Source organism: Colletotrichum navitas, assembly GCF_030913465.1.
Source record: "Colletotrichum navitas strain CBS 125086 chromosome Unknown LY79scaffold_37, whole genome shotgun sequence".
NCBI classification, from domain to species: domain Eukaryota; kingdom Fungi; phylum Ascomycota; class Sordariomycetes; order Glomerellales; family Glomerellaceae; genus Colletotrichum; species Colletotrichum navitas.
The window spans coordinates 119,438-144,477 of record NW_026850583.1 but is presented as its reverse complement, the minus strand read 5'-3'; the positions used below and the strand labels follow the sequence as shown (position 1 = coordinate 144,477).

The following is a 25,040-nucleotide window of genomic DNA, read 5'->3' as shown; positions in this document are numbered from 1 at the left end:
GACCTGATCAAAGCATCCGACGACGCCTGTTTCTCCCCTCTGACGAGAACCGGGGCTATCAACCATCGACCATCCAGGAACATACCTGCGCTATGATGACGAGCTTGTCCCGACGATGATCCACGGTGTTTTTTTCTCGCTCTGCAGGCCCGCCTTGATCCAGTTTGTTTCTTGATTTCGGATATCGTCCTGAGTCCTCTTTTCGATTCCGGTTTTCAATTCGTCCCGCGCGTCAGCAGTACTACAGCGCGATTCAATCTTGAGCAGACGACTTTATTCCCATCCCACCACCCACAGCCGAAAGTTGAGCCATATCTAAACCTCTACTCCAGCTATGGCCACTGCCCACATGTCATCCGACCTTCCTAAGCCCTCTTTTGCAAAGGTGCGCTGTGCTTCTGAGCTGCCCCTCGTTCCCGAAGCTCAGTGGTTGCCTGATGATAAATGCTAACGCACGTTGCGCTCTTGTAGGTCGCTGCATCGGCATCAAAAGACAACCTACCTGTCTCTACCGTACGACGAGTAACCACGTCAACTCAAGACCGCCCAGACCAAGCGTCGTCCTCCAACGCTGCTTCTGTTCCTACACACCTCGCTGCAAACGAAGCCGACAGCCACAAATCCTTGGTCATGAACTCCACGAAACCCGTACCGGCTGCCGCCAAGCGCGAGCCCGCCCTGCCCAAGAAGGCCAATGCGATCGACCCTGTAGTGGATGGACTGAAGGACCTGAGCATTGGACAACGAACACCAAGCCTTGTCGTGAACGGAACGGGATCCTCCTTCACTGAGCGATCAAAGTCTTTGAACAAGGACGGTTCAGACGATTCCCAGAGAGCCGACTCAAGCTCCGAGCTCGGCACCAAGCCCCCCAGTTTAGACGGGAAGAGCATTACTTCCGGAACAACTTTCGCGTTGGATGAGAAAGAGTCACTGCGCCCGGATGACAGCGCTAGCGTGAAAGCCGCGGCTGCTGAAGACGACGATTCGTTTTCCTTCCGAGGCCCGAACCTACCCAACTCTAGGATGGGGTCTGATATAGCCGCGCGTGCGAGGGGTATCATCCAGCTTGGCGACATGCCAGATCGCCGCCTCATCCAGCCCATCTCTGGGTCTCTGAGCCAGGGCATGATCACGCCGCAGAGCGCTTCTTCGGATCAGCCGCCAATGCCCTCTACTAATGCTTTATCGACTGCTCTCCCCGACTCGGCCAATCTCTTGAACACAATCTACGGACAGGCGCCAGACGAGAAGTTATTGGAGGCCATGGCTTCCCCGAAGGACCGGTTGTTCCTGTTGCGACTGGAGGCTGAGTTGATTAAATTTGTTCAGAATTCCAAGTAAGCCGACTGAGAACTGCCCAAGTATGTGTATATGCGTGACTAACGATCATTTAGGGAACCTTACATGGATTTCCCCCCATCCAACTCCTTCTGTAGGATGCTCACCCACAAGCTGGCCGATTACTACCGGATGACACATCAGTATGAAGCTCGTGTTGGATCTGTGCGAATATTCCGAACTCCTTATGCAAGGGTACCCGAATCGCTGGCTAGTATCGCTGCCCCGGAGACCAATGCCGAGACACCACCTCCACCTGCGGTGCTGCCGCGAAAGATCATGCGTCGGGGCGAGGAGGGAGAGTTTGGCCCCAACAGTGCTTCTCCATCCAAGCCTACTTCCGAGACCGGCAGTGACTCCAAGGATAAGTCTGGCTCTGCCAATCAGAAGTATGTTCATACATATATCTATTTAAGGGTTATTTCACTGCTGACTGATGTAGATTATCGAGGGAACAACGGGAAGAAGCGTATAAGCAGGCCCGTGAAAGGATATTCGGCAGTTCCGAAAAAACTGGAGAATCAACGCCCGGTATGAATACCCAGAGAATATCACCAACCTCACACTGATTATGTTTCTAGACAATGATGGTGAGAATGGCGTTTCACGCGCCAGCTCGGTCTCTGCCAGAGAGAAGTCCCAGTCTGGCAAACGGGGTAAAACGAGCAAGCAGAGACGAGATGATTCTGAGAGCTTCGACTCGAGACACAACTACACTCCATACTGGGGCCCGCAACAGCAGACGTGGATACCGCAACCTCAATACGTTCCTGTGTCCAACCAGTACGGTGCACCAGTACAGCAGCAGCCGTACCCGAACCAGATCCAAGCCCCTTACAACACCACTCCCACCCAAACCTTTGCGCCTATGATGCCTAATACGGGTTACAATGCGGCGTACCCGAACATGCCACCGGTAAGCCAAATATTTCACACTCTGTAGACGTCGAGCTAACTGGTCCCAGTACCCGCCGCAGGCGAGCCAAGCTCAGTTCCAGCCGTCCGCGGGCGCCAGGAACTATGGGGGATCTGGACCCGGGCCTGCTCCCCCTCCGCAGCAAGGTTGGCAGCAAGGATTCGGACCGGCGCCGGTTCCGATGACCCCCCCTTCCACAGCCAGCGCCACGGTCTACACGCCGCGAGGTATGTCTGCGCCGCCTGGGCAAAGCACGGTTCCGTACATGTACGGGCAGCTACCGGCTCATATCAACCCAAACGACCCCAAGAGTCAGCACCCCATTCCCGGTAGTTACAACAGGCATGCGTTCAACCCCAAGACGCAGTCTTTCGTTCCTGGCGGTGGCATGGGCCCAATGCAGCCGCCTCAGCCGCCATTCAGTGCTCCCGGCTCCCACCATGGTAGCCCCCAGATTGGCTCGCCTCACTTGGCATATGCCGGCTACCAGCAGCCAGGACCGCCGGCACCATACGGGTACGGCATGGCCCGGCAGGGATCGAACAACTCGATTCCCTCGTACCATCCCCCTCCGCCTCATCATCTAAACCCTCTTCCCCCAGCACCGGGTTCTCACATCCCTCAGCACCCGCCGCAACACCTCCCGCAAAACCCCTCTCCCCACATTCCTAACAAGCCCGCTATCCCCCAAGGTCCGGCCGGACAGACGTTCAGCCACCTTCCTCACTACGGCAATCCTGCCACCTTGCCGCAGAAGCCAAACATGGGTGTTTAGGTGGAGCAATCGACGTTGCAGGTCTACGGCAGAATGAACGGCGCATGGGAGGGTCTTTAAAGGTACAGCATATTGGCGTTCACACGGAGGGATAGGATGGCATCAGATCATGTAGGCTATTGCATGCTAGAACACTTACGTACCTTAATTGTCACTCAACTTTCTTGAAAGACCCGCCCGCGATTGTATGGTCGGTTCTCATGTCTGAATGTTTGCATGAAAGCGTGAATAATCATCATTGCAACTGCCTAGCGCATTCTACCCTAGGCCGTGTAACTCTGCCACTGCCATAACGCCATGATGGTTTCATCAAGTGTGGGTTCCTCATGATGCCATGCTTGCTAACCTCGCGGCGGAAAATGCCTGCATCGCGTGCTGGCTCGCTCGTCTCTTTCGACCTCCATCTCCTTTTTATCCATTTAGGGGGAAAGTGTATGCTGGGGGGCTTGTTCGATATCCTCTCTCATGTCTTTCCTCCATGGCTCCGCATATGAGGGAAACACGTTCTCAAACAAAGACTGGCTGCTTTACTCGGTGGGTTCCCTCGGCTCGCGGGGCTCTCTGGGCTCTCCCCTCTGGCCGCCACCACGGCCGCCGCCGCGCCCGCCGCGCTTGCCGCCACGTCCGCCGCCACCCCGCTGCTCGCCCTTCTCGCCGCCCTCGGTCTGCTTGCCCTCGCCGTCCTTCTCGCCGCTGGTGAGGTTGGCAACAGCCAGCCGTTGCGACAGGTCGATCTGCGTGCGGATGGTGTTGGCCAGGTAGGAGACCATGAGGACGTCCTGGATATGGTTGTTGAAGTCGTGCTCGATCTGCTCGGGGTCGACCTTGGGGGCGAGCGAGAGAGCGTTCATGAGGTACTGGCCGAGGGCCTGGTTGGGCTCCTCGTCCTCGTCGAGGATGCCGTTGACCCAGTCGCTGACGCGCTCAATAAGATTGGCGCCGGACTCGATGGAGCGGGCGAGCCCCTCAATATCGGAGACAACAGGTGCGGTACGGTCCTCGCTGTCCTTGGCCATGGAGATGGCCTCGAGGGCGCTGCGCTCGGCATCGCCGTACATGAGCTTGTGGGGAACCTGGATGAACAGGCAGCTCTCGGCGGCGCGCTCGGCGTTGACGGCGACGGGGGCAGAGATGTAGCACCGGGCCTCAATGTCGGAGGTGGGGTCGGTGCTGATGGTCAGGTGGACGGCAGGGTGGGGGAAAGTACCGGTCTCCGGAGAGGCGAAGAAGTTCTGGATCAGGGCGGAGAAGGAGTTGAGCTCATGGGTGGTGGTGTACCAGCCGAGAAGGGACTCGCGGGGGTTGGCCTTGAGGGTGAGGGCCAGCATGTTCTTCTGGTAGTCGACGTCGACCTCGACCTGGTCCTCGTTCTCGGTATGAGGGATGGCGAAGCAGGAGCGCACTTCGACCTCGGTGCCATCTTCGGAGCGGACACCAACGAGGGCGCCGATAACGCGGGTTGATTGCGTATCGCGGATGTCTCTTCGCACAGCATGGTCGAGGATAGAGAGGATGGCCTGCGGGAGAGAGAAAGACAGGTGGGGTCAGCAACGGAGGGGTAAGTGAAGATTATATGAATGCATGTCAAGACTTGAGTTGAAGTCTGAGACATGGCTTCCGGGTATATAGCCTTAGCCCGTTGAGCGCAGCAAGAGGTGTCGTACCTGGGGTTGGATGTTGACGGTGAGCGGGGCAATGTTGCCTGGGATGCCAATCGTGGCCGGCGCGATGGGCCGCGAAAGGTGGAGGAACTTCTCAGTTGCAGCGACAGCCATACTGGGCAGGATTTGGGATTTTCGGGGTTGTCGTTGAACTTTTGGGAGGTTGAGAAGTTGTTCTCAGGAGAGGGAGGGGAGGGGAGGGGGGGAGGTCGGGTTGGATGCGCTGGCCAAAATTTGGGAAGTGGGTTTCGGTCTCTGACTGACGGGCGTCCTTTTTTCGCGATGGTTCGCTTCAAAAAATGCGTCGAACTCTGCACCCGTACCCTCCTTTCGCTTTCCGGGTGGGTGGTGCGGATTTTGCGATTTGTGGTTGGCCCCGACCGGGTTGTGCGCGCTAAGATAAGACTCGATAACGGGTTTCTGTGGCGGCATTGCCCCGCTGTGGCTGGTGGCTAGCGTGGGATTTTCTGCAAGGTTGAGTACATGGCCGACGACTTATAGCTTTTTTTTTTCGCTGGGACAAGTGAATGAGATTTTCTTCGGTGACTTTACCTTTTTTCGTTTTCTCACCTCATATCATTCTTATAGAATTGTTTCAGCGGTTTTTACTGTCAGATCATGGGCCCAAGAGGTAGAGGCCGTGCCGGATTCCGGGGAGGAGGGCGAGGGCGTGGCGGCGCAGGAGGACGAGGAAGAGGCAGAGGAGGAAGCAGGGGAGGCAGGTCATTCGGTCGCTCATCCCGCTTCGACACTGCTCGTGTTGAAGAGAAGGAGTATGATTCATTTTTGATCTCCACTTGATTACTTTTGTATCAAAACTAACTTTATCAGGTCATCGGATGAGGATCATTCCGGAGAGGAAATGGGCTCTGAGATGGAGGAGGACTCTGATGTTTCCATGTCTGAAGACGAGGAGGAGGAGAAACCCCAAAACGCCCGCCCGTATATGGCGCTTCTTCAAGGTTTCACAGAATCTTCGGAGCCAAGCGCTAAAAGAAGGAAACTCGAAGGTGGCACGTCTGCGGTCCCTGCACAAGCCGAGTCTGAATCCGATGAGGATGAGGACGAGAAGGAAGGCGAGGATGTCGACAGGGTTGAGGAGGCTGAGGACCCGATGGCTGACCTCGCCGAGGAAGAGGAGCAAAGCGATGACGAAGACGATGTGGACGCTTCAGATCCGTTCGACAGCCACTTCACAACCCCCGACGAAGATTTAACCGCGAAGAGGGTCAAGGCGGTTCAGAAGAAGGACTGGACGTTCAAGCGGACCATGTCAAAGGTTTCGAAGGCGGTCGTGACGTATCCCCATGTGGAAGACTCAGACGCACCAGTGATTCCTTCGCCGATTTCTAGCCTGGACGGGCTGAAGCTTAAGCAGAAGCTGAGGGAAACTGCCTCTAAGAAATTGGCCACGCTCGACCCGCTGCAACAGGCCATTGCCCCCACGATCTTTAGCTACAGCGACGTCCTGTACGATAACCGTAACACTCAAAACTCTGAAGGGCTGCGGCAACTAGTGTGTTTACATGCCGTCAACCACGTCTTCAAGTAAGAACATCCACACCACCCAGTTCAGGGGTAATCGCTCACACAATGACAGGACCCGAGACAGAGTCATCAAAAATAACTACAAGCTCGCGAAAGAGGAGAATTCGGACCTCGAACTTAGAGATCAGGGCTTCACGCGCCCCAAGATCCTCTTCATCCTGCCGACGAGACAGTCCTGCCTGAAGATCGTCAACACGATCGAGGAGCTGTGCGCACCGGACCAGCGGGAGAACCGCAAACGCTTCGAGGAGGCGTACACCGACGACGACGTCAAGTTCAGCGACGACAAGCCCGCCGACTTCCGCGAGCTGTTCGAGGGCAACGACGATGACATGTTCCGCATCGGCATGAAGTTCACGCGCAAGACGGTCAAGTACTTTTCGCAGTTTTATAACTCGGACATCCTCCTCGCCAGTCCACTGGGTCTCCGCATGGCTATCGGCTCCGAGGAGGACAAGAAAAAGATGGACTACGACTTTCTCAGCTCAATTGAGATGGTGGTCGTCGACCAGGCCGATGCCTTGCTCATGCAGAACTGGGAACACGTCGAGTACATTTTCGAGCATATGAACCTCCAGCCCAAGGACGCCCACGGCTGTGATTTCAGCCGCGTCCGCAGTTGGTACCTCGAGGACTGGTCCAAGTACTTCCGCCAGACCATCATGCTGTCGGCCTTCAACACCCCCGAGCTCACCGAGCTCTTACGCACACAGTGCTACAACTGGGCTGGCAAGGTTCGCTTCCAGGCCGACTACGCGGGCGTCCTCACACAGCTCGGCCTCAAGGCCCGCCAGACCTTTTCCCGCTTCGAGTGCCGGTCTATCGACAAGGAGCCTGACGCCCGCTTCGACTACTTCGTCTCGGCCATCCTCCCTTCCCTCATCAAGCGCGCCAAGAGCTCTACCGGCACCCTTATCTTCATCCCCTCGTACCTCGACTTTGTCCGTGTGCGCAACTACTTCGCCACGAACCCGGCCGTCGCGGCGCTCTCCTTTGGCACCATCTCCGAGTACGCCGACGTGCCCGAGGCCTCGCGCGCACGCTCCCACTTTCTCACTGGCCGGCACAAGGTTCTCCTGTACACGGAGCGCGCGCACCACTTCCGCCGCTACCAGCTGCGTGGCGTCCAGCGCGTCATCATGTACAGCCTGCCCGACAACCCCATCTTCTACCGCGAGATCGCCGGAGGCTATCTCGCTCGCAGCGAGCAGGACCTCAAGCTGGATCCCGGCCAGGGCACCGTCCGCGTCATGTTCTCCAAGTACGACGTTATGAAGCTCGAGCGCGTCGTCGGCACGCAGCGCGTAGGTAAGATGATTCAGGAGAAGGGCGATACCTTTGATTTCGTGTAAGAAGAAAAACGGCAGGAGAGCAGCGGATGGGGTAAATATGTGCTTCTGCCTGATGGCGGCAAACGTGAAAAGTTTTTGTGTCTTTTTGGAGCTTCCCGTAGTATACATGTATACCCTACACGACCGTAATCTATAGACTGGCCACGTATTTTCCCACTGATGATACACCGTTTCTTTAATGAGTTACAGATTTTGCAAGACTTCATCTTCCCCACCTTCCTCCCCTATCGTTCAGACGTAAACCCCGTTTCCCACATAGCGCGGGATGTTCACGCCTCGGCCTCCTCCGTCTCGGCCTTCTTCCTCTTGCCGCCGTTGCTCCTGGCGCTGAGCTGGCGGAAGCTAGCGACCATGTCGGCGAAGGCCGACTTGCCGTCCTTGCGGTACCTCGTGACCTTGGCGACGTTCTTCTTGGTCAGCTCCGTGTGCTTCTTGCCGGCGTCCTTGTCGAAGGCGACGGCCTTTGCCGTCATCATGAAGCGGGCGTCGCGGGGCCCGTCGACGAGCTCGAGGATGGCCGAGGGCGCTTGATCGTAGGTGCTCCGCGGCTCGGTGCGCAGCACGCGCGTGTAGCCGCCGGGGCGCTCGGAGTAGCGCTCGCGCAGCTCGCCGAAGAGCTTGGGGAGGAGGTCGTGGGGGGTCTGTAGACGGACACGGTCAGCTAGTCATCTCCTCACGTCCCCGGTCCCACACTTTGGCAACATCGCATGTTGAGGGGTGGGCAGGGCCGCAAGGGGGTGGGTGGTGTGGTGGGCGCGGGTGGACTGACGTAGAGAATGGCCTGGGCTTTCCGCCTCGTCTCCTCGTTGTCCCGCTTCGCGTAGGTGATGAGCTTTTCGGCGAGGCGCTGGGCCTCCTTCGCCTTGGCGTAGGTAGTGTGGATGTGCTCGTGGGCGACGAGGGAGGTGACGAGGCCACGGAGGAGGGCCTGTCGTGCCGACGAGTTGCGGCTCAAATGCCTGTACTTGACGAGACCGCCCGCCATGGCTGCTGCTGCTGCTGTGTGTTCGTTGTGGGAATCGGCTCGATTAACCGGCAGGCTCCTCAATCGGGGGACTCAGAACGAGCGGGAGCTTTCGTTGAGGTTCGGCGTCGAAGCTCTCTCTGATCGGTACGGTTGTTGGACGAACGGCGGGCCGGGTGGTTCACAGGGTAAGATCGAATCGATCCGGCGCGATAGCCTTTCTCTGTCTCTCGCTGCCAAATTTTTGGCACTCGGGCGGCGGCGTATCCCCGGGATGGTCGTTCCTGAGTACCGGGTGGGCTCCTTCAGAGGCCGCTGGTTGGCTTAGCGGGCGCGCCCATGCGGGTCACCCTCCCAGCGGTCTTCTTCCCTTTCCCCCGTAAGGTACCTCTACCCCTGCGGCGGCTCGCCAAAATCCACCCGGAGAGGCTGAAAGTCGCTCTCTCGCAAAGCAGCCCGATTAATTAACGTCATTCCCACCGAAGCTGGCCGTCCCGCTTCTCGGAAAGCACCCAAAAAGCGACAAACGCCAATCCGAACTCACGACGGTCGCCCTCGGAACCGCATCATGATACCTTGATTCAAACCGAATTTTTTTTCTTCACACGGAGTGGATTCCACACACTAAAAAAGCACGGCTCAACTGCGCACAATCGCACCGTAATCGGGATCGAACAAGTGCCACACCATGGGCTTCACCACAGGATTCGTACGTCGCTCCCCCACTCAGCCGCCCGCCTCTTGTCCTGAAACCCCAATTGGCACACCAGGCAACTAACTCGGCGATAACAGACCGGCGGCGTGACCGTGACCCTCGGCGTAGCCTACCTCACAGTCCTCGCCCACCAACGCAACCGCGAAAGGCAATCCCACATCCTCCGCTCGCAGACCCACGTCCTCTCCTCCGCCCTCGAGCCCCAGCTTCGCACCCCCCCGCCCCTGACGCGCTCCGAGCAGGCCGTTCAGGACCGCGAGACCCTCGTCACGACCGCCAAGGACCGCTGGAACCGCGAGGTCGAGAACGCCGTCCGGTGGGCGCAGCGGACCGACTGGACCGAAGTGCGCGAGGGGCTCGAGAGCGCCGTCGCCAGGCTTTGGGTCGGCGCCATCGACAAGGCCGGCGAGGCGGAACAGGCCGTCGAGAAGAGGGCGGTGCCGCTGGCACGGGAGGCGTCCGCAAAGGGCGCCGCGTTCGTCGAGGAGAAGGGCGAGGGCGTCCGGAGAGAGGCGCGTAGCGCATGGGAGCGCGCGAAGGAAAAGAGCCTCGCCGCCGAGGAGACGGCGCGCGCCAAGGCAGCCGAGGCGAGGAAGTACGTCGACGACAAGGCAGCAGAGGCCAAGGCCGCCGTGGGCGAGGCCGTGGAGAAGGGCAAGCAGCAGGGCCAGGCGGTGCTCGTTGCGGCGCAGCAGGCGGCGGGCGTGGCCGAGGACAAGGTCAGCGTCAAGGCGGACGGCAAGGTGCTCCCCGCGGCATCGCCGGTGCAGAGGGCGCTGCACCAGCGGTACGAGAAGCCGAGCGGGCTGACCAAGTCGGTCAAGGAGGCGCTCGCGGAGCGGTACCAGCCGGTCGACGACCGTGATAACACGCAGCTGAGGGGTATCTGAACCGGCCGTCGGACGACCGAGAGTGCGTCTTTTTCCTCCCTCGCGAGGAGATGACGGGAGACGCAGGAAGACGCGAATTTGTACTACCAGACTACTTATAGAATGCAGAGAAGAAAAAAACAGCAAGCCTCTTCTTTTTTCTTTTGTGGACGATTTGGCGTTCCCTCCTCCTCAATCCGCGATCTTCAAGAGAGCGATGTATAGAGCGTCATGGGCGTAGCACAGACGGGACCGTATGTCCCCGAGCTGATGTTTGTTGTTCGACCCCGTCGCTCAGGGGTCCGCAGAAAGGCGAAATGAGGTACACAAGGGTGACGAGTGACAACCCGGACGACTTGGTTCCCACGCCGTGCGTTCTTTGCACGCCGGCTTCAACCACGTCAACCCCCGCTAGCTGTCGTGGGCTCCCATCGTCGAGCGGAAACACACCCGTATATCAGCCGGGCCTTTCCCCTCATCAACACTTGAGAGCCCCGAAACGCGGCACGATGGCCGATTCGCAACCGCCTGCCCTCCACGGCCGCCCGCGAGCAACGCCGTACCGCTGCTTTGTCCGCCTCCGCGACCGTCTCGAGCTCGTCCTCGAGCGCTTCGTCGACGGCGACCCCACCGCGCAGGCGGATTTTGAGCGCTACAAGGCGGATCGGGACAGGAGGTGGGCTGAGAGGGATACGAGGAGGATGAAGAAAAAGAAGAAAAAGGAGAACAAGGTGCCGGCTGCGGCCGTTGCAATATCCATCATCAACGGCCCGACAGACGAGACTCCAGTCGGGGACGCCGCCTCTCCTGGTATGGATAATGTTTTCCCCCAGAGCCGCATCGACGAGGAAACGGGCCTGGACGTCCCGAAGACTAGGAGCAAAGGCAAGGGCAAGGGCAAAGAGAACGCGCCATACCAGGGAGACGACAACGACGACGACGACGACGACGACGACGACGACGACGACGACGTGAGACGAACCCCCGGGACCGCCGGCGGTTCGACCGCGAGACGACACACCGACGCTCCGCCGCGCGGCACCCAGAGGTCGGCCACCTTCTCGTCGCTCGTCGGATCCACTCTCGGGGAGCATAAATGGCGAAAGAGGAAGCGGCCTGACGCGAGGCCTGGGTACTTCGACCCCGTTCCGTTTCCGCAGGGGCCAAGCTGCGGCACCGACGCGACCGTCGCGGAAGTGGGAGTGGGGGACGAGGACCGGTTGGAGATGAACATCCCCGTCGAGTTGGGAAGAAGGTCGTGGACGGTCCCCATTGGTACCGCAAGATGACGAACGGTAGATCTTTGCTTGTGTGATAAGGAGGGGGGCGGTCTTAAGTGGTTATGCTCCATGTAGGATCTCAGTCAACTGCACAATGGAGAGCCGGGTTTGAAAGAATGTCGAAAGACACCGTATTGCCATTGCTCGTATTACCACCGCGATTCGAAACAAATGAAAAATGGTATGACACATAATCGTACAAACGCGCCCGAACCAAAGACCGCTGTCCATCCCCTGGCGTCTCTCATCTTCTTTTCTGCACCACCAAGACAACAAGGTCTTCTTCACTCCTAGCGAGTGTGTTGTACAAAGTCGCAACTCCCGAACGCTCCCAGTCTCCAATATGGCATATCCGAGTTGGGGCTAAATTAACAAGAATAAAGAATCGCATCGGGTATGTGGTGTGATATGCCAGATCTTCGCCTGGGGATTATTTGTGTGCGTGCGGAAATGTAATGAGTTGCATTAGGATAGAAAGTATGAGAAATCATCACTCCTCTCTTCCACTTCATCCAACCAAGGTCCTAATAAGACCTTCTCAGGGTTAGGGCATACGCACATACTGCAGCAAGAACCCATCTCAACAACGCACCTGTGGCACCCTTGGCGCCGAGACCGAGGACGAAACGCAACCAGTATCCAACACCGCGGACCTGCACACCATTGCGGTCAAAATCAGGCTTGCCGGCTGTCATTCTATTCAGGAGTGCGAGCTCCTTGGGGGAGTATGGCATGTAGCGGACACGGATGAACTTCTCCAACCACGAGGGGGTTTGGGCGATGGTCCGGCGGTGGGTAAAGGCCTCGAAGGAGGCGCGGCCGCGGTAGTTGCCTGTGCCCGATTCGCCGACACCGCCGAAGGGTACGGTGGTAATGGAGGCGTGGAAGAAGGCGTCGTTTATGGTAGCGCCACCCGAGGTCACCTCATTGAGAACTGTAAGTGCATTAGCGGATGTTGTTCTTTACCAGGGGCAGCAGTGTCTACTCACTCCTCTTGTTCTCTTGGTCGTTGCCAAAGGTGAAAAGCGCCAGGGGAGTCCGGTAGACCTGGTTCGCAATGTTGATGGCGTCGTCGAGAGAGTCGTACGGCATAATGGCGAAGAGGGGGCCAAAGGACTCTTCTTTCATGACGGAGTCGAGCATGGAGTCGACCAGGACGGCGGTGGGCTCGATGAAGAGCTGGTCTTCGTCCACGGCGCCGCCCATGACGATCTTGCCTTTGGTCTCGTCAATCATCTTCTTGATGCGCTGGAACGACCTCTGGTTGACGATGCGGGAGTAGTCCGGGCTGTTCTTGGCACCGCTGGGGAAGAACTCCTTGAGGGTGGCGTTTAGGCTCTGGACGAGCTCGTCGACGATAGCGCGGTCGGCCAGGATGTAGTTTTGGGAGATGCAGACCTGGCCGGCGTTGAGGCACTTGGACCACATGAGGCGGCGGGCGGCGAGCTTGACATCGGCGTGCTTGGTGATGAAGGCCGGGTTCAGGCCGCCCAGCTCGAGGGTGACGGGGGTGAGGGTCTCGGCAGCCTTCTTGGCGATGATCTTGCCGACGGTGGTGCTGCCGGTGTACAGGATCTTGTCCCACTTGGCGTCGAGCAGGGTCTGGGTCTCTTGAACGGCGCCGTTGACAACGGCGTAGGCCTTGGGGTCGAGGGCGGCCTCAAAGATCTTTGTCAGGACCATGGCAGTGGCCGGGGCCATCTCAGAGGGCTTCAGGACGGCGGTGCAGCCGGCGGCAATGGCGCCGATGATGGGGCAGAGGGTCAGCTGGACGGGGAAGTTGAAGGCGCCGATGACGAGGACCATGCCGAGCGGCTCCTTGCGGATGCGGGGCTTCACCATGGCGAAGGTGAGGGGCACGTCCTCGCATTTCTCGTCGGCGGCAAACTTTTCGAGGTTCTTGAGCATGTAGAGGCATTCGCTGGCGCACCATTCGATCTCGGAGAGGAGAGCCTCATGCTTGCACTTGCGCAGGTCCTTACGCAGGGCATCGCAGAGGTGAGGGGTGTAGTCTTTGATGGCCCAGTAGAGCTTCCGGAGCTGGAGGGTGCGGTACTTGAGGTCCTTGGTCTTATTGGAGCGGAAAGTGGCGCGCAGATTGTCTGTGATGCGGTAGATGTCGTCGGTGGAGGTGTGAGTGAACTCGGGGATCTTTGCGTCAAGTGCCAGCGACATGGTGACGGCTTTGGATAGGATGGATGGGCTTTACCTCGGGACTCTTTGCTTGCTTGCTGTTACGGCCTGGGAAGCTGTGAGAGAGGTTCGTGAGGGGAAGTTGGCAAAGTTTGAGGTTCGGGGAGGGGACACGGAGTAGAAGGAAGGAGCAGAAGCAAGAGCAGGAGAAAGCTATTAAAGTTGTAAGGGTTGCCACGACTTTATGCAGTTCAACGTATCAGCGGCCAAGCGGTGCAAAGACGGTGTCGGCAGCTTAGCTTGAAAAGGATGGATGCAACAAAGCTCCACCCCGTGCTCGGCCTCCGTGTCGCGTGGGTGTAATAGCCAGATACGTAAGGCGCGACAGGCTACCTAGTAGGTAGGTATTATGCAGGTGACGAATCTTGGAGACCTCGGCTCAAAGGGGGTCCAGCAGTCCAGCGCGTCTTTGATGGACTGAATGGAGGTTTATTGAGGATTGCTAGTTGCTCTAGGAGGGGAGCGCAATGAGACGGGGTGACATGCCGCTGTATTGCCTGGGACCCAATGGACAGGCAAACCAGTTGCGAAGTCGATGAGGCGAATCCGAGCGATGAAGCATACCTGCCTACCTTGAACGGATGTACCTGACAGGTAGGAATGTGAGCCATTGAGCCGGCAGGGGGGCGAATCCGCTGGAAACAAGCTCGTTTCCCGAGACGGCGCGGAGAAAGGGGGGAGCTGGGAGGGGAACGGTGCGCTAAGCTAATTAATTGCATGTGAACAACAGAAACTGTCTGTCTGTCCCTACCTTATTTGTTCCTGCTAAGTTGCCAGAGGGCATTCCCCGTCCTGGCGTATCAAAGAGGGGCAGGGAATGGAAACGAAAGACGCCCCGACGGAGACGGGGTCGCCGCCTGAAGTCCAAGGCCCATTGGTCCCTGACAGCTTTCCTGGCGTCGGCAACCCTCTGACTACCGCCATCATCATAGCTTATCAAGACAGACACTTCACGTCAATCTGACGCTGACGATGTCCGGCTGTTAGTCAAAATGCTCGTGGTCTGGTCGGAGCACCTGAGCTCTACGCTAATCGGTACTGTATCTGGAAACTAGGTCAACAGCGTCAAGCTCGAAGCTCTAGCCAGGTCGCAAATCGGCTGCGACTGCTTTAGTTCGTTCCCTCCCCACATACGAGGCGCGCGCCACCAAGCCCGCCCCCAGGCAGCCATACTACCTACATTGTACATTACACGTAGTTAGTGGAGACACGCCAAAAAAGTTACCGAGGCCCGCGCTCTATGCAAGCTGACTAACCACCAATCACGCCCCTGTTCCTGTACCCGTCAGTGGGAATGAGTGCACAGAAAGGAGAGCGAGTGAAAGCTTGATGATACTGCCATCCGAAAGGTCGGTCATCAACACACATCGGGCTAAACCAATCAATGGCCAGTGCCTACTTCAATCGCAACAACCAGCCAGTTCCCATGCCACTGGGGTACATGCCATATGTGGTGATAGGGACACCCGCAAAAGTCACCCTGTTTTTGTGGATTTCTATAGTTCCGCTCTGACACGGATGTATACACGGAGATGTTACACGGGCAGGCCGTGCCCATTAACGGAGCAGCCCGCCTAGTCATACACAGTTTTCCTTGGTCCGGATTCCCTCTCCTTCTCGGACAGAGGCCGAGTAGCATGTATGGCCCCTCCTTACCGGCGGGCGCTCCTCTGCTTGCCCGTGCCCCGGCCCCGGGCGCTTACCAGCTGAGCCGCCTCCTCGCTCGCCATCGCCTGCGACATCGCGAGGGCCTCCTTGATCTTCGCGGCGCCGTCGACGACCCGGCCGTCCTCCTGCTTGCCCGCGTCGATCTCGAGTGTCCGCATGCGGAACGCGTTGAGCTCCTTGCGGCGCTCCTCCGTCATGCGCCACTCCTTGGGGAACTTGGGTTTGCTCTTGAACTCGTGGTGACGCGTGTCAAGGGGGATGTCCTGGAAAGTGTCCTTGGGGTCCTGTCATAGTTTCTGCCGTTAGCCTTTTCTCTTTCTCTCTCTATATTCTTGTCTCTCTCCCGATATCCAACCCTGATTATCCAGGGGATGAGACGGAGAATGCGCCTATTTACCTTGGCAGTCGCGATCAGTTTGTCCACCAAGTCCGACAGGTAGCGCTTGTTCTGCGCCTGGTGCTCGTACTTTTCGGAGCTCATCTTGATCATGTCCGTCTCCGGGTTGTATCGCGGGCCGGCCAGCTTCCGGAGCTTGTCCGCCTCCACGGGCGAGAGCTTAAGGTCGGCCGGCGAGAACTGCACCACCACCTTCCTCTCTGCCGGGTGGTACTCGCCCATGTACGTCGTGTATCGGAAACGCAGCACTTGCTCCTCCTGGGGCGGCTCAAAGGGCTTCGCAAGCTCTGGGATAACAAGTCAGCGAAGCGACAAGACATAAAACCGCCCTCGGCCTCTTCGAGAGGCCCCTTTGTCCAAGGCAGTTGGGAAAGGGCGGGAGCTTACTGGACAGCAGCGGCATCTCCCACGCCATGATACGGTGGTAGTGTCTGTGCTCCCTGATCTCGTCCAACTTTGCGTGTGCCATGGGCAACATATCGTCCTCGTCAAACTCATCCCCCGCGTCCTCTACCGGGGCCGTTGGGTCATCCTCGTCGTACCAGAAGGATGCTTTGTTCGGACGTTGCATCGTCAACTGCTTCCACTCTTGCGTAGTGTACGGCACCTTGTAATCCTCTTCGTCCTGGTTCATCTCTTTCTCTAGGAACTGCTCGAGGGACATCTGCTGGGCCGACGGGTCGAGTTTCTTGAGGCCCTCGAGCGCCTTGAGCTCCTCGGGCTTGAGGCGCTGCACAATATCCTCGATAGTCTCGCGCGGTGCGCGAATTTCAAGCTCCTCGTCTTCGGGAGTTGCCTCATCGTTCGGCGGTGCCCGTCTCGTGGAACTCGCGGCGAATGTTCGTCGTTGCGTTTGGGCGAATTGCCGTGTCGACGCCCGGGGGACGGCGACGGCGATGCGCGGCGCCGTTGATATCCGGCGACAACTGCGTGCGCAGATTCGGAATGCTTGCCCTGCTGCTGCCATTGTGGGCGGGTTGTTTCCTTACATTGGCCGAGGGCAATGCTGATTCCTAGGTTGTCGCGCTCTGTTGAGAATGGCGTTGGAAATTGTCCCCGGAAATTTTTGGATCGAGCTCCAGCCACGTACACTCATCGTCAGCCATAATAAAGTGGGTCTGTTCTTCCACCAGCCACTGGCCCAACGACCATACTTTGACAGGCGTGATTTAAAGCCATCGTTTCTGTACGGTATGCTACGTACTTTGGAGCCTTTTGTTCAAAGTTGACTCTACCACACCTCTTCACTTCTGATGAAGTTACTAGCCACAGTACAGTGTGACCAGACATTCAAAGCATTAAACATAAGAGACAGCCAAGACGAAGCTATGCCATCGGATTCGGTATCATAAACCATCATTAATTGTTTAAATACACCGCATTTCCCATCTTCAAGTATCCTACACATGATTCATCTCCCCGCACTGTATCAGAGTCCAGATGTCCTGCGGTTCATGATTCCGGTACTGAATTGCTTTGCCTTGTCCAGCGTATTTTTCATGCCCATGAACGATGCACGATGAGACTTCATGTCAGGTCTACGTTCGGAAGTTAGCATCCCACTCTCGCCACATGGCAATCCTTTTGAGTAACTCACCTCTGGTCCTGGCCTGACCATTCCTGCTGCTGGCCCGGTGATCCATTACCAGGGCCGAAATACGGCTGCTGCTGCTGCGGCTGGCCTCCGCTCAGGGGCGGACTACTCTGCCACGCCCCGGGCCCTGTATACGGCAGGTCCGGGAATGGCTGCGTCTTCTGTGGCGGCGTGTCCGTGCTCGGCCTGCCCCAAGCTGCTGGGTTGTATGGGGCGTGGTAGACGCCCGACGGCTGTTGCAGCGCAGGCGAGTATTCCGTCGAGATTCTGTTGTTGGCCACCGAGTTGGTAGGAAGCTGTGGCTGCGTCTGGCTTGCGCCGGGGTATCCCATACCTTGATACGCCGGTGCTCCGGGGTATGATGCCGAATTTTGGTAAGGAGGGCGGTGGTCAAAGCTCGCCCGCTGATTTAGCTGCTGTGGTGGAGGCTGATACTGATTGTTGGGCGGAGCCGATGGTGCAGTGGAAGGGTTCTGGGCATACGCTACGCCGAATGAGACGCTCGGCGCGGGCTTCCGACGGATGGGGCCCTGACTCGGTGAGAGCACCGGTTCGCTTGGGACATTATCGTCTTGGGAGGCCCGTTGCAGCGCTGGCTGATTCACAAAGGCTGGCTTCTCAGACGGCTCTTGTATGAGAGTCATCTGGTCGAACTCGTAGTGGCCGAAGGATTGGTCCACCCTCCCTGGCTGAGGATGTCTTTCCTGAGGAGGCAGCTCTGAAATGGTTGCCGAAGGTAGCTCTGCGGGCTCTTTCCCTGGCACATTGTCTGGTCTGAAAGGCGCAAACGTATACTGGTGAAGCAGCGACACTTGAGCAGTCAGGGCAGCCTCGAGCTCTCTAGATAGCTCTCTCACTGGCCGGTAAGAGCTGTCCTCCATCTCGGCTGCTTCATGCTCAACCTTCCGATCGCTGTCCGGAAACGACTCGGTTCTCGGGGCGCTCTTCTCCGCGCTCTCACCATCTCCTCCATCAGTTACGTCGTTTATCTTGTTGTCGATGGTCTCCGGCTGTGTCTCTCTGGTCATCGATTGCCCCTCCGCCTGCAACTGTGAAGACTGAGGTTCCTCGTTGTTGCAATCAAGGCCCTGATTCCCTGAATCGATACTCAGTACCACATCAGAAATTGCCGTGTTTCCTTCTACCATGGCCTTTTTAAAAGCCGCCATAAGCCTCGAAATGCGCTCTACAAGTATCGCGGTGCACTCATCGTCACACCCGTATGTGATGGCCGACTGAAGTGCGTTTTCGTTGTCGTGATTCGCATGAAAAATGTCAGCCCCATTATCCAAGAGGAACCTGACGCTGTCTCCGTCTCCGTTGCGAGCAGCAATGATCAAAGCTGTGTCCCCTTCCTCGTTGGCCAGGTTAACGTCGGCGCCTGCATCGACAAGCACTTGCAGCGACTCGACAGGGAGGTTAGCAACGGCATTAAACAGCACTGTCGAGTTGTCCCAGCCAGCGAATACATTGACGTCTGCTCCGGCCTCCACCAAACGTTTGAGGATTTCCTGCTCTCCTGTCCGGGCAGCGGCTAGGAGCGGGCAGGTGTATTCCCCAGCACCCAGGTTAGGGTCTGCATTGCGCTCCAGCAAGAGAATGACGATTTCCAGTTTACCTGATTCGCATGCAACCTGTAAAGCCGTCCCTTGAGGAAAGTTCTCGTTCGAAGTGGACGCATTCACGTTCGCTCCGCGGTTAAGAAGTTCTTCAACTACGTTGTAATGACCTTCTGAGGCAGCCGCCTGGAGAGCCCATCCGTTAGGGGCGTCAACTGCCGCGCCACTGTCAAGGAGCAACTTGACGATGTCGAGTCTTCCATCATTCGCGGCAGCAGTCAAAGCAGTTCCATAGCTTCAGGATGTTAGGTTCGTCCACATATTCGTGCCGCGGAAACGGTACTCACTAGTCTCCGGTCGCGTTGGGGTCAACGCTGAATCTCTCGATGAGCAACTTCACTGTCGATTCTTTCTCATGATCCGTGGCTTCGTACAGACTTTCGTTGAGTATTTCGGCGGAGATATTCCCGTCTGTGTACTTCCAGACGAATTCCAAGATACTATCCTGGTGTTCTGCCGTAGTTGCTGCACTCAAGAACAGACTGTCGCAGTTGAGGCCCCGACGTTCCTGCAGAAGTATCTTGGCAATCTCCCAGTTCTCCTCTTCAGTGGCTGCTTCCAAAGCGTCTTGGAAGCATTCTGGGGAGGGAAAGTAGGTTAGCAACTTGTTGAAGACGTCTACTCTGCCCGAGATGGCCGCCTTGACGAATGCCTTATCAAACTCCTTCTTCGGGAGTTTGTCGGCATATTTTTCTGTGAGATGCTCGAACATGGAAATGTCGGAATGTAGACCAGCCAAGGCCAGGGGTGAGTCGAAGTTGTCATTGTCAACAGCCAAAGAGACGTGATTTTCGACGAGCAAGCTGACAGCGGCATGGTTACCAGACCATATGGCGGCATTCATTACCGGCCCGACATCATTTGCAATCGCGTTGGCATTGGCCTTCATCTTGATCAACCTTTCCATCACTTTAACATGACCGGCAAATGCAGCCATATGTAGCGGGGTTTGTTCGCCGATCTCAATGCAGTCGTCGATGTTTGCGCCTCGCTTGATCAACTCGTTTACTGTGTTTGTCCTTCCGAAATAAGCAGCAAAATGGAGCTATGAGAGTGTCAGTAGATGGTTGTGGAGAAGAAGGGTTTGTCGCTTTCTTTCAAATGGCAGACTAGTATGAGCTACTGGACTTACTGGAGTATTGAAGAGGTTATCTCGCTTGTTAATATCATCCCCATGGCCGTTATCTATGAGGGCTGATACAAGCTGCTTGAAGCCAATGGCGGCGGCAATGTGCAGAGCAGTTAGATCCTTGCTTTCAAAATCATTGAGGACCTTTGTCATAGAATTGTAGACAAGCAGCCATCGATATCGGATCAAGGACTCGGTCTGCCAAAAGTCGTCTTTGCTGAGGTCGTCAGCTATCTCCAATGTGGCCTTGCTGGCATGGTGCAACCAATGTTTGATGGGATACGGTAGAGCCTTGTTGGCCAGTGACTGAACCTCCTCAGATTCCTCATTCTCATCGTATTGGTCGTAAGTGGATTCGTCGCTGTCCCAGTCTGTGTCCTCGTTCTCATTTTCCGTCTCTGACTCAGTGTCATCGTCGTTGTCTGCTTCGGATTGTTCATCCCCCCCCTCTTCGTCCTCCTCCTGATTGTCTGCAGGTTGAGTCTCTGAATCGTTGTCTTCATCATGGACCTCCTCGGCAGGCTTCTCATCCGGCGGAAAGTCAAACGCTTCCTTGATATGTGTCAAACACCTGAGCGCGATGATGCCATGCTGCCATTTCCCCTCATCACTCGTCATGCCCAGGGTTCTCTTCGACGTCTCCTTCTCCAAAAGGTGTTCTTTGACGACCGTGTCCATGAAGCCGACGGTGTTCTCGCTCTTTCCGCTCCGCTTCACAGTCAGTAGTGGCCGACACTTCTTGACTAGCTCTTGGAGTTCTGCTTTGCCGTCCGGGGTGGTGGGGAATCCGGCAAGGACGACGAGCTCGTCCTCCGTGGGCTCCTCGAACGTGAGAGCAAGCGTCCGCAGCAACTCCTTGATCTTGTCAGTGTCTTTCTCATTCGAACGGAAGATTTGCGACCACGCTGCGTTGAGGAGGGCGTCGAGCTCTTGGGGCATTCTCTCCAGCATGTGTCGAATTTTGAGATCGCTCTCAGCATCGGGCAGCTCGGCTAACTGCATGCAGGAGAGCTTGATCCATTGGCTGTTCGATGCCCGCTTGCCGATGAGACTGCTCGCATAATATGTGAGCGCCTTGTTGTACTTCTTCTCTTTGCCCAAGTCTTGGACCTTGTCCTGCGCTGCTTTCCGCAGTTCCAGTTGGACCTGGTCGCAGTACTTGTCGTCTTCGAGATCGATGAGGCGGATGTGATCCACCTTCAGAGCATCCTCGACGTGCGAGACCTCTCTACTAGTGATGAACCATCTTGTATGTACTCGCTTATCGTCCTTGCTGTCGAGGTCTTTCATCTCCGTGTTGAGAAATTGCATCAACTTTTTTGTCGAATCTGCATCCTCGGGCAGGACGTGAAGGTTGTTGATGATGAAATACACCCTTCGGCCGATGAATTCATCCGTGAGCATATCCTGAAGGGTCTGCCACAAGTTCTCGACTGTGAGTTTTGCTGAGGGTTTTGAAGAATCATCTCCCTTCTTCTTCACAAAGTGCTTTGCGTACACAGCCAACGTGTCCTGCTGGCTGATGAGTTGCCGCACCAGGGACTTGAGCAAATCCTCGGCAGTAGACAAGTCCGAGGAAGGTTCGCAAAAGAAATACGCAGAGAGGAGAGGCCAACGCCCGTTGCTTTCCCTCACGTCGGATTCAATCATTTCCCTGACGCCATTCAGCGCTGCCATAGTAGCTCGCGTCTTTCCTCTTCCTTCTGGTCCGCGGATGTATAGCGCCTGTCCTCTCTTTTGCTGTTCTGTGCTCTCTACGTCGTGGCTCTCCTTCAACCAGTCGAGATATACCGGCTCTTGAGGGATCCAGATAGATGGAGGGAATTGGGTTTTGAGCGTATCTTGCTTCTTCGACACTTGAACACCGCTTAACAGCTCCTTTACCTCATTGACAACTTCTGGCTCGATGCCACGCGTCGAGTTCAATCGGCCCTTGGCCACAAGGCTGGCGCCGTTGATGAGCCTCTTTAGGGGCTCCTTCACAAGCTTATATCGAGGGTCCTTCAAGTCACTGAATTTGACGAGGTCTCGATGATTGGCTGCTAGCCCCATCTCTTCCTTATCACCTCCCAGAGTTGCTGATTCTCTTGTTACGAACTCTTGGGCCTTCCTGGGGACGATGGTCTTGGCGATCTTCGACATGGCTGCGCCGTACTTCTCCTGTGTAAAGTCGGTTGGGTGATTCTCGTAGAAACATGCGAGCTTGATCGCCGGGCTCAACTTGTTGGCCAACCGCAAAAGATCGTTTCGCAGATCTCTTAAGCCTTCGTTCCCAGGCGTCATCATCTTTACCAATTCCGAAGACTTGGCAACGCCTAGCTTCTCACCAACGTCTCCGAGCATGGAGGCCACAGCTGCAACGTGGGCTCCGGCGAAAGGCGTTCCGAAGAATGCGCATCCGGCAACACATTCGAACATCCTTGGGAAATGATCCCGGAGTGCGTCTGCGGCAAGTGTGATGGCCTGAAAGGTTTGTTAGTCCCGATTGGTGTTTGAAAGCAATGTGCAGCCCGAAATTCACCTGGGCAATCACCAACCCCCCCATGCTATGCCCAATAAATACGATGGGACGATCTCGGATTCCCTAACCCAAGTATCAGCATTCTTGCGCGGCCTCGGGATAGATTAATGGGAAACTTACCTCTCGACTTGCTTGCAGACTCTCCAGCATTGACTTGGCAATGTCCCTCAAGAAGGCTCTGACTTTGAGATCTCCAATCCACGCAGACTCGTATTGATACAACAGTATCCGAGCTCTGGGGAAATCCCTTGCCAAGCCATCCTTCTTGTTGGCGGATTCGGATGAGTTCTTGGTGACACCATCGTAGATGCCTGTCGCCCAGTTGAACCCAGATTCGGACTTCCAACTGTCTTCTGGGTGTGCACCCAGCCCTGGTACAAAGACAATGCTGCCAAATGGTCAGTCAGCCCTCATACCGAATCCATGACCCCCGGCATAGACAACATACTCCACCTCGATATTGACGGGATTTTTCTCCTTCTCAGGATTGTACAATTCTTTGATGCCCTGCTGAACTGTCTGATAGGTCGTCTTGGGCTTCGGGGCTCCTGGGGCGCCGCCGTTTGGCACTCTCCTCGTTCCTGTGCGGCGTATAGACATGATGTTGCTGGTCACTGAGTGCAGTATCTCAACCACGGAGCACGCGTCCATCCGAGACTGGGGAGCAACTAGCTTTGAATAAGACCACGGGAGCTAGGCAACGGCATGAGCAATGCCTTCGCAGGGCTGTTGTCAGTTTGGGGGCCAGAAGCGCAAATTAGTCCCAGGACTCCCAGTGAACCCCTGTAGTCGAGCGGCTCGAAACGACCTTAGCGGCGTCAGCCGCTTAATGCAATGTAATCCTGTGATGTCCATGATGATCCAAAGACACCAATAATGGTATCAGCTGAATCGAATGCCCCCAAATTCGTAGCGCTGTCCCACCGTAAGAAACTAGTCCTGCCAGTAAATGGAACCCAAGCTCATTTCAGATGACAGGGGAGCGACCGTTGGACCCTAATGAATATGGTTGCCTGCTGGCGTCTTAACCAAAAAGGGTTCCCCCATGTCTCGTTAGCCATCTTTTACACTTTTAGAGCCTTGCCACGGCTGACACAAAAAGGCAGCGTGGTATTTGAATTCTAGCCTGGACTGATTGAACGTGTTGGGCCAGGAACCTTAACCCTCTTGATAAAAAATAAAAATAAATCGTAGCTTCACTGTCGAGCGGGTGTCGATCGGAGCCAAACAGCACGGAACAACTATCACAAAGACCAACACAAGGCATAACGCCCCCCCGGCGTTAAGATCCTCAAGCCGCACCATGGAAAGGTCGTCATCTGTGCCTTTCACCGTCCGAGTGCTTGAGAATGACCCCAAGCCCGCAGGACCAGTACGACAGCCCCGGGAATTCGGCCATCTCATGCCGGCAACAAGCCGAGCAAAGCACGATCACATCGTCGTGGCGCAAGCCGAAGACATTGACTTTTTGGAACGAGAACTCCTCGTGCAACGCCTGAACCATATCCAGGACCTTCTCTGGATCTGCGGCCGTCCGATGCCGCCCCGGCCTCTTCATTACCAGGCGCTGACCTCACGCGAGATCCAAGTTACAGAGAATCCGGAACTTCATCTCGTCTGGGCCAAAAACCGAATCTTCGTCAAGCCGATACCGCGGTGGCTTTTGAGCCCAGACTTCTGGGCCGCCCACCTGGCTGTTGATGCTGCGGACCAACAGTGCCATCCGCGGAAGCAGCAGCTCTTCGCATGTGCGCTCGGATTCCTCTTTACTTACACCGCCCTCATCGCGTACGAGAGCGACTATCAAATCGCCTCTGACAAGGGCCTTATTCCGAAAGAGGTGACCTGGTACGACTGGAAGGCATTGTCGGCCCAGACCGTGCAGAACCATTGCTACGCGTCCGTCAACCCGCGATATTGGTACGGCGAGCTTCGTCTCAGCCGGCTGAACAAGATTTATCGGGTCCGTCTGGGATACGTGCTTCGCGGGTTTTCCAAGGTGGCCTCCCATGCAGTCTACGAGGACCTGCTCCAGGATAACTTCGCCACGCTCGCAGCGATTCTCGGTTATGTTGTCATCGTCCTGACGGCAATGCAAGTCGGGTTGGCCACTGATAAGCTCGTGGGCGACAGCTCGTTCCAGAACGTCAGCTATGGGTTTACAGTCTTCTCTATCTTAGCGCCACTGGTCGCCTGTGTTGTCATTCTCGGTGTCGTAGTGGCCATGTTCGTGAGTAGCTGGATGGTGACCAAGGTGTATGAGAGGAAGAGATTCCAGGAAATGGGCGTCGAGCCGTTTTGGAGAGACCAGAAGAAAATCGGCCGGTACGAGCATGTAGCGGCAAAGCAGGATGTGTCGGAATAGGCCACGACGGAGTTGATATCCATAGGATTAGATGTGTAATTAGATATGACGTGAGATCCGTAACTGCGTCTAAAGCGTGTGTGTTTGCTACAGAGAAGAGCTGGATAGGTGAAAGACTCTATCTATCTACCTA

At 56.4% G+C, this 25,040-nt stretch overlaps 10 protein-coding genes across 10 annotated transcripts; 5 read left to right on the top strand and 5 right to left on the bottom strand.

Moving 5' to 3' along the window:
• Window positions 1-334: 334 nt before the first annotated feature.
• Window positions 335-3,032, top strand: LY79DRAFT_517386 (R3H domain-containing protein; the record flags this gene model as incomplete). Its single annotated transcript, XM_060554928.1, has 6 exons — window positions 335-385; window positions 472-1,340; window positions 1,398-1,730; window positions 1,784-1,872; window positions 1,923-2,257; window positions 2,319-3,032. The coding sequence occupies 6 exons, from the start codon at window positions 335-337 to the stop codon at window positions 3,030-3,032; spliced, it is 2,391 nt and encodes a 796-aa protein (XP_060413200.1).
• A 527-nt stretch (window positions 3,033-3,559) lies between these two features.
• On the bottom strand, window positions 3,560-4,807 carry LY79DRAFT_517452 (Mov34/MPN/PAD-1 family protein; the record flags this gene model as incomplete). The annotated part of the gene is made up of 2 exons (XM_060554938.1): window positions 3,560-4,549; window positions 4,697-4,807. The coding sequence occupies 2 exons, from the start codon at window positions 4,805-4,807 to the stop codon at window positions 3,560-3,562; spliced, it is 1,101 nt and encodes a 366-aa protein (XP_060413199.1).
• Window positions 4,808-5,555: 748 nt separating this feature from the next.
• Window positions 5,556-7,593, top strand: LY79DRAFT_670472 (U3 small nucleolar RNA-associated protein 25; the record flags this gene model as incomplete). Its single annotated transcript, XM_060563781.1, has 2 exons — window positions 5,556-6,241; window positions 6,294-7,593. 2 exons carry the CDS (start codon window positions 5,556-5,558, stop codon window positions 7,591-7,593), a joined length of 1,986 nt encoding a protein of 661 aa, XP_060413198.1.
• Window positions 7,594-7,727: 134 nt separating this feature from the next.
• On the bottom strand, window positions 7,728-8,658 carry LY79DRAFT_237414 (ribosomal protein L17). Its single transcript, XM_060551713.1, has 2 exons — window positions 8,363-8,658; window positions 7,728-8,234 (listed from the first exon to the last, which is right to left on the bottom strand). Exons 1-2 carry the CDS (start codon window positions 8,576-8,578, stop codon window positions 7,863-7,865), a joined length of 588 nt encoding a protein of 195 aa, XP_060413197.1. The 5' UTR covers window positions 8,579-8,658; the 3' UTR covers window positions 7,728-7,862.
• A 304-nt stretch (window positions 8,659-8,962) lies between these two features.
• On the top strand, window positions 8,963-10,294 carry LY79DRAFT_556618 (uncharacterized protein). Its single transcript, XM_060558034.1, has 2 exons — window positions 8,963-9,266; window positions 9,350-10,294. Exons 1-2 carry the CDS (start codon window positions 9,246-9,248, stop codon window positions 10,160-10,162), a joined length of 834 nt encoding a protein of 277 aa, XP_060413196.1. The 5' UTR covers window positions 8,963-9,245; the 3' UTR covers window positions 10,163-10,294.
• A 356-nt stretch (window positions 10,295-10,650) lies between these two features.
• LY79DRAFT_517401 (uncharacterized protein) lies at window positions 10,651-11,430 on the top strand (the record flags this gene model as incomplete). Its single annotated transcript, XM_060554929.1, has 1 exon — window positions 10,651-11,430. One exon carries the CDS (start codon window positions 10,651-10,653, stop codon window positions 11,428-11,430), a length of 780 nt encoding a protein of 259 aa, XP_060413195.1.
• Window positions 11,431-11,945: 515 nt separating this feature from the next.
• On the bottom strand, window positions 11,946-13,596 carry LY79DRAFT_517272 (aldehyde dehydrogenase; the record flags this gene model as incomplete). Its single annotated transcript, XM_060554911.1, has 2 exons — window positions 11,946-12,355; window positions 12,411-13,596. The coding sequence occupies 2 exons, from the start codon at window positions 13,594-13,596 to the stop codon at window positions 11,946-11,948; spliced, it is 1,596 nt and encodes a 531-aa protein (XP_060413194.1).
• Window positions 13,597-14,963: 1,367 nt separating this feature from the next.
• LY79DRAFT_556610 (mitochondrial ribosomal subunit protein-domain-containing protein) lies at window positions 14,964-16,731 on the bottom strand. The gene is made up of 3 exons (XM_060558033.1): window positions 16,067-16,731; window positions 15,680-15,966; window positions 14,964-15,566 (listed from the first exon to the last, which is right to left on the bottom strand). Exons 1-3 carry the CDS (start codon window positions 16,644-16,646, stop codon window positions 15,267-15,269), a joined length of 1,167 nt encoding a protein of 388 aa, XP_060413193.1. The 5' UTR covers window positions 16,647-16,731; the 3' UTR covers window positions 14,964-15,266.
• A 271-nt stretch (window positions 16,732-17,002) lies between these two features.
• Window positions 17,003-23,241, bottom strand: LY79DRAFT_556608 (uncharacterized protein). Its single transcript, XM_060558032.1, has 7 exons — window positions 22,991-23,241; window positions 22,663-22,930; window positions 22,543-22,605; window positions 20,025-22,484; window positions 19,180-19,937; window positions 17,277-19,127; window positions 17,003-17,217 (listed from the first exon to the last, which is right to left on the bottom strand). Exons 1-7 carry the CDS (start codon window positions 23,191-23,193, stop codon window positions 17,109-17,111), a joined length of 5,712 nt encoding a protein of 1,903 aa, XP_060413192.1. The 5' UTR covers window positions 23,194-23,241; the 3' UTR covers window positions 17,003-17,108.
• A 604-nt stretch (window positions 23,242-23,845) lies between these two features.
• LY79DRAFT_580491 (uncharacterized protein) lies at window positions 23,846-24,907 on the top strand (the record flags this gene model as incomplete). Its single annotated transcript, XM_060560111.1, has 1 exon — window positions 23,846-24,907. The coding sequence occupies one exon, from the start codon at window positions 23,846-23,848 to the stop codon at window positions 24,905-24,907; it is 1,062 nt and encodes a 353-aa protein (XP_060413191.1).
• Between the last annotated feature and the right edge of the window lie 133 nt (window positions 24,908-25,040).

Coding starts and splice junctions, on each gene's coding strand:
- LY79DRAFT_237414 (XM_060551713.1), bottom strand. CDS start 8,578: ATGGCGGGCGGTCTCGTCAAGTACAGGCATTTGAGCCGCAACTCGTCG. Junction 8,235..8,362: donor AAGCCCAGGCCATTCTCTAC/GTCAGTCCACCC, acceptor GTCCGTCTACAG/ACCCCCCACGACCTCCTCCC.
- LY79DRAFT_556618 (XM_060558034.1), top strand. CDS start 9,246: ATGGGCTTCACCACAGGATTC. Junction 9,267..9,349: donor TGGGCTTCACCACAGGATTC/GTACGTCGCTCC, acceptor CGGCGATAACAG/ACCGGCGGCGTGACCGTGAC.
- LY79DRAFT_556608 (XM_060558032.1), bottom strand. CDS start 23,193: ATGGACGCGTGCTCCGTGGTTGAGATACTGCACTCAGTGACCAGCAAC. Junction 22,606..22,662: donor GTCTGCAAGCAAGTCGAGAG/GTAAGTTTCCCA, acceptor TACTTGGGTTAG/GGAATCCGAGATCGTCCCAT. Junction 19,128..19,179: donor CCCAACGCGACCGGAGACTA/GTGAGTACCGTT, acceptor AACATCCTGAAG/CTATGGAACTGCTTTGACTG.
- LY79DRAFT_556610 (XM_060558033.1), bottom strand. CDS start 16,646: ATGGCAGCAGCAGGGCAAGCATTCCGAATCTGCGCACGCAGTTGTCGC. Junction 15,967..16,066: donor GGAGATGCCGCTGCTGTCCA/GTAAGCTCCCGC, acceptor TTGTTATCCCAG/AGCTTGCGAAGCCCTTTGAG. Junction 15,567..15,679: donor AACTGATCGCGACTGCCAAG/GTAAATAGGCGC, acceptor AAACTATGACAG/GACCCCAAGGACACTTTCCA.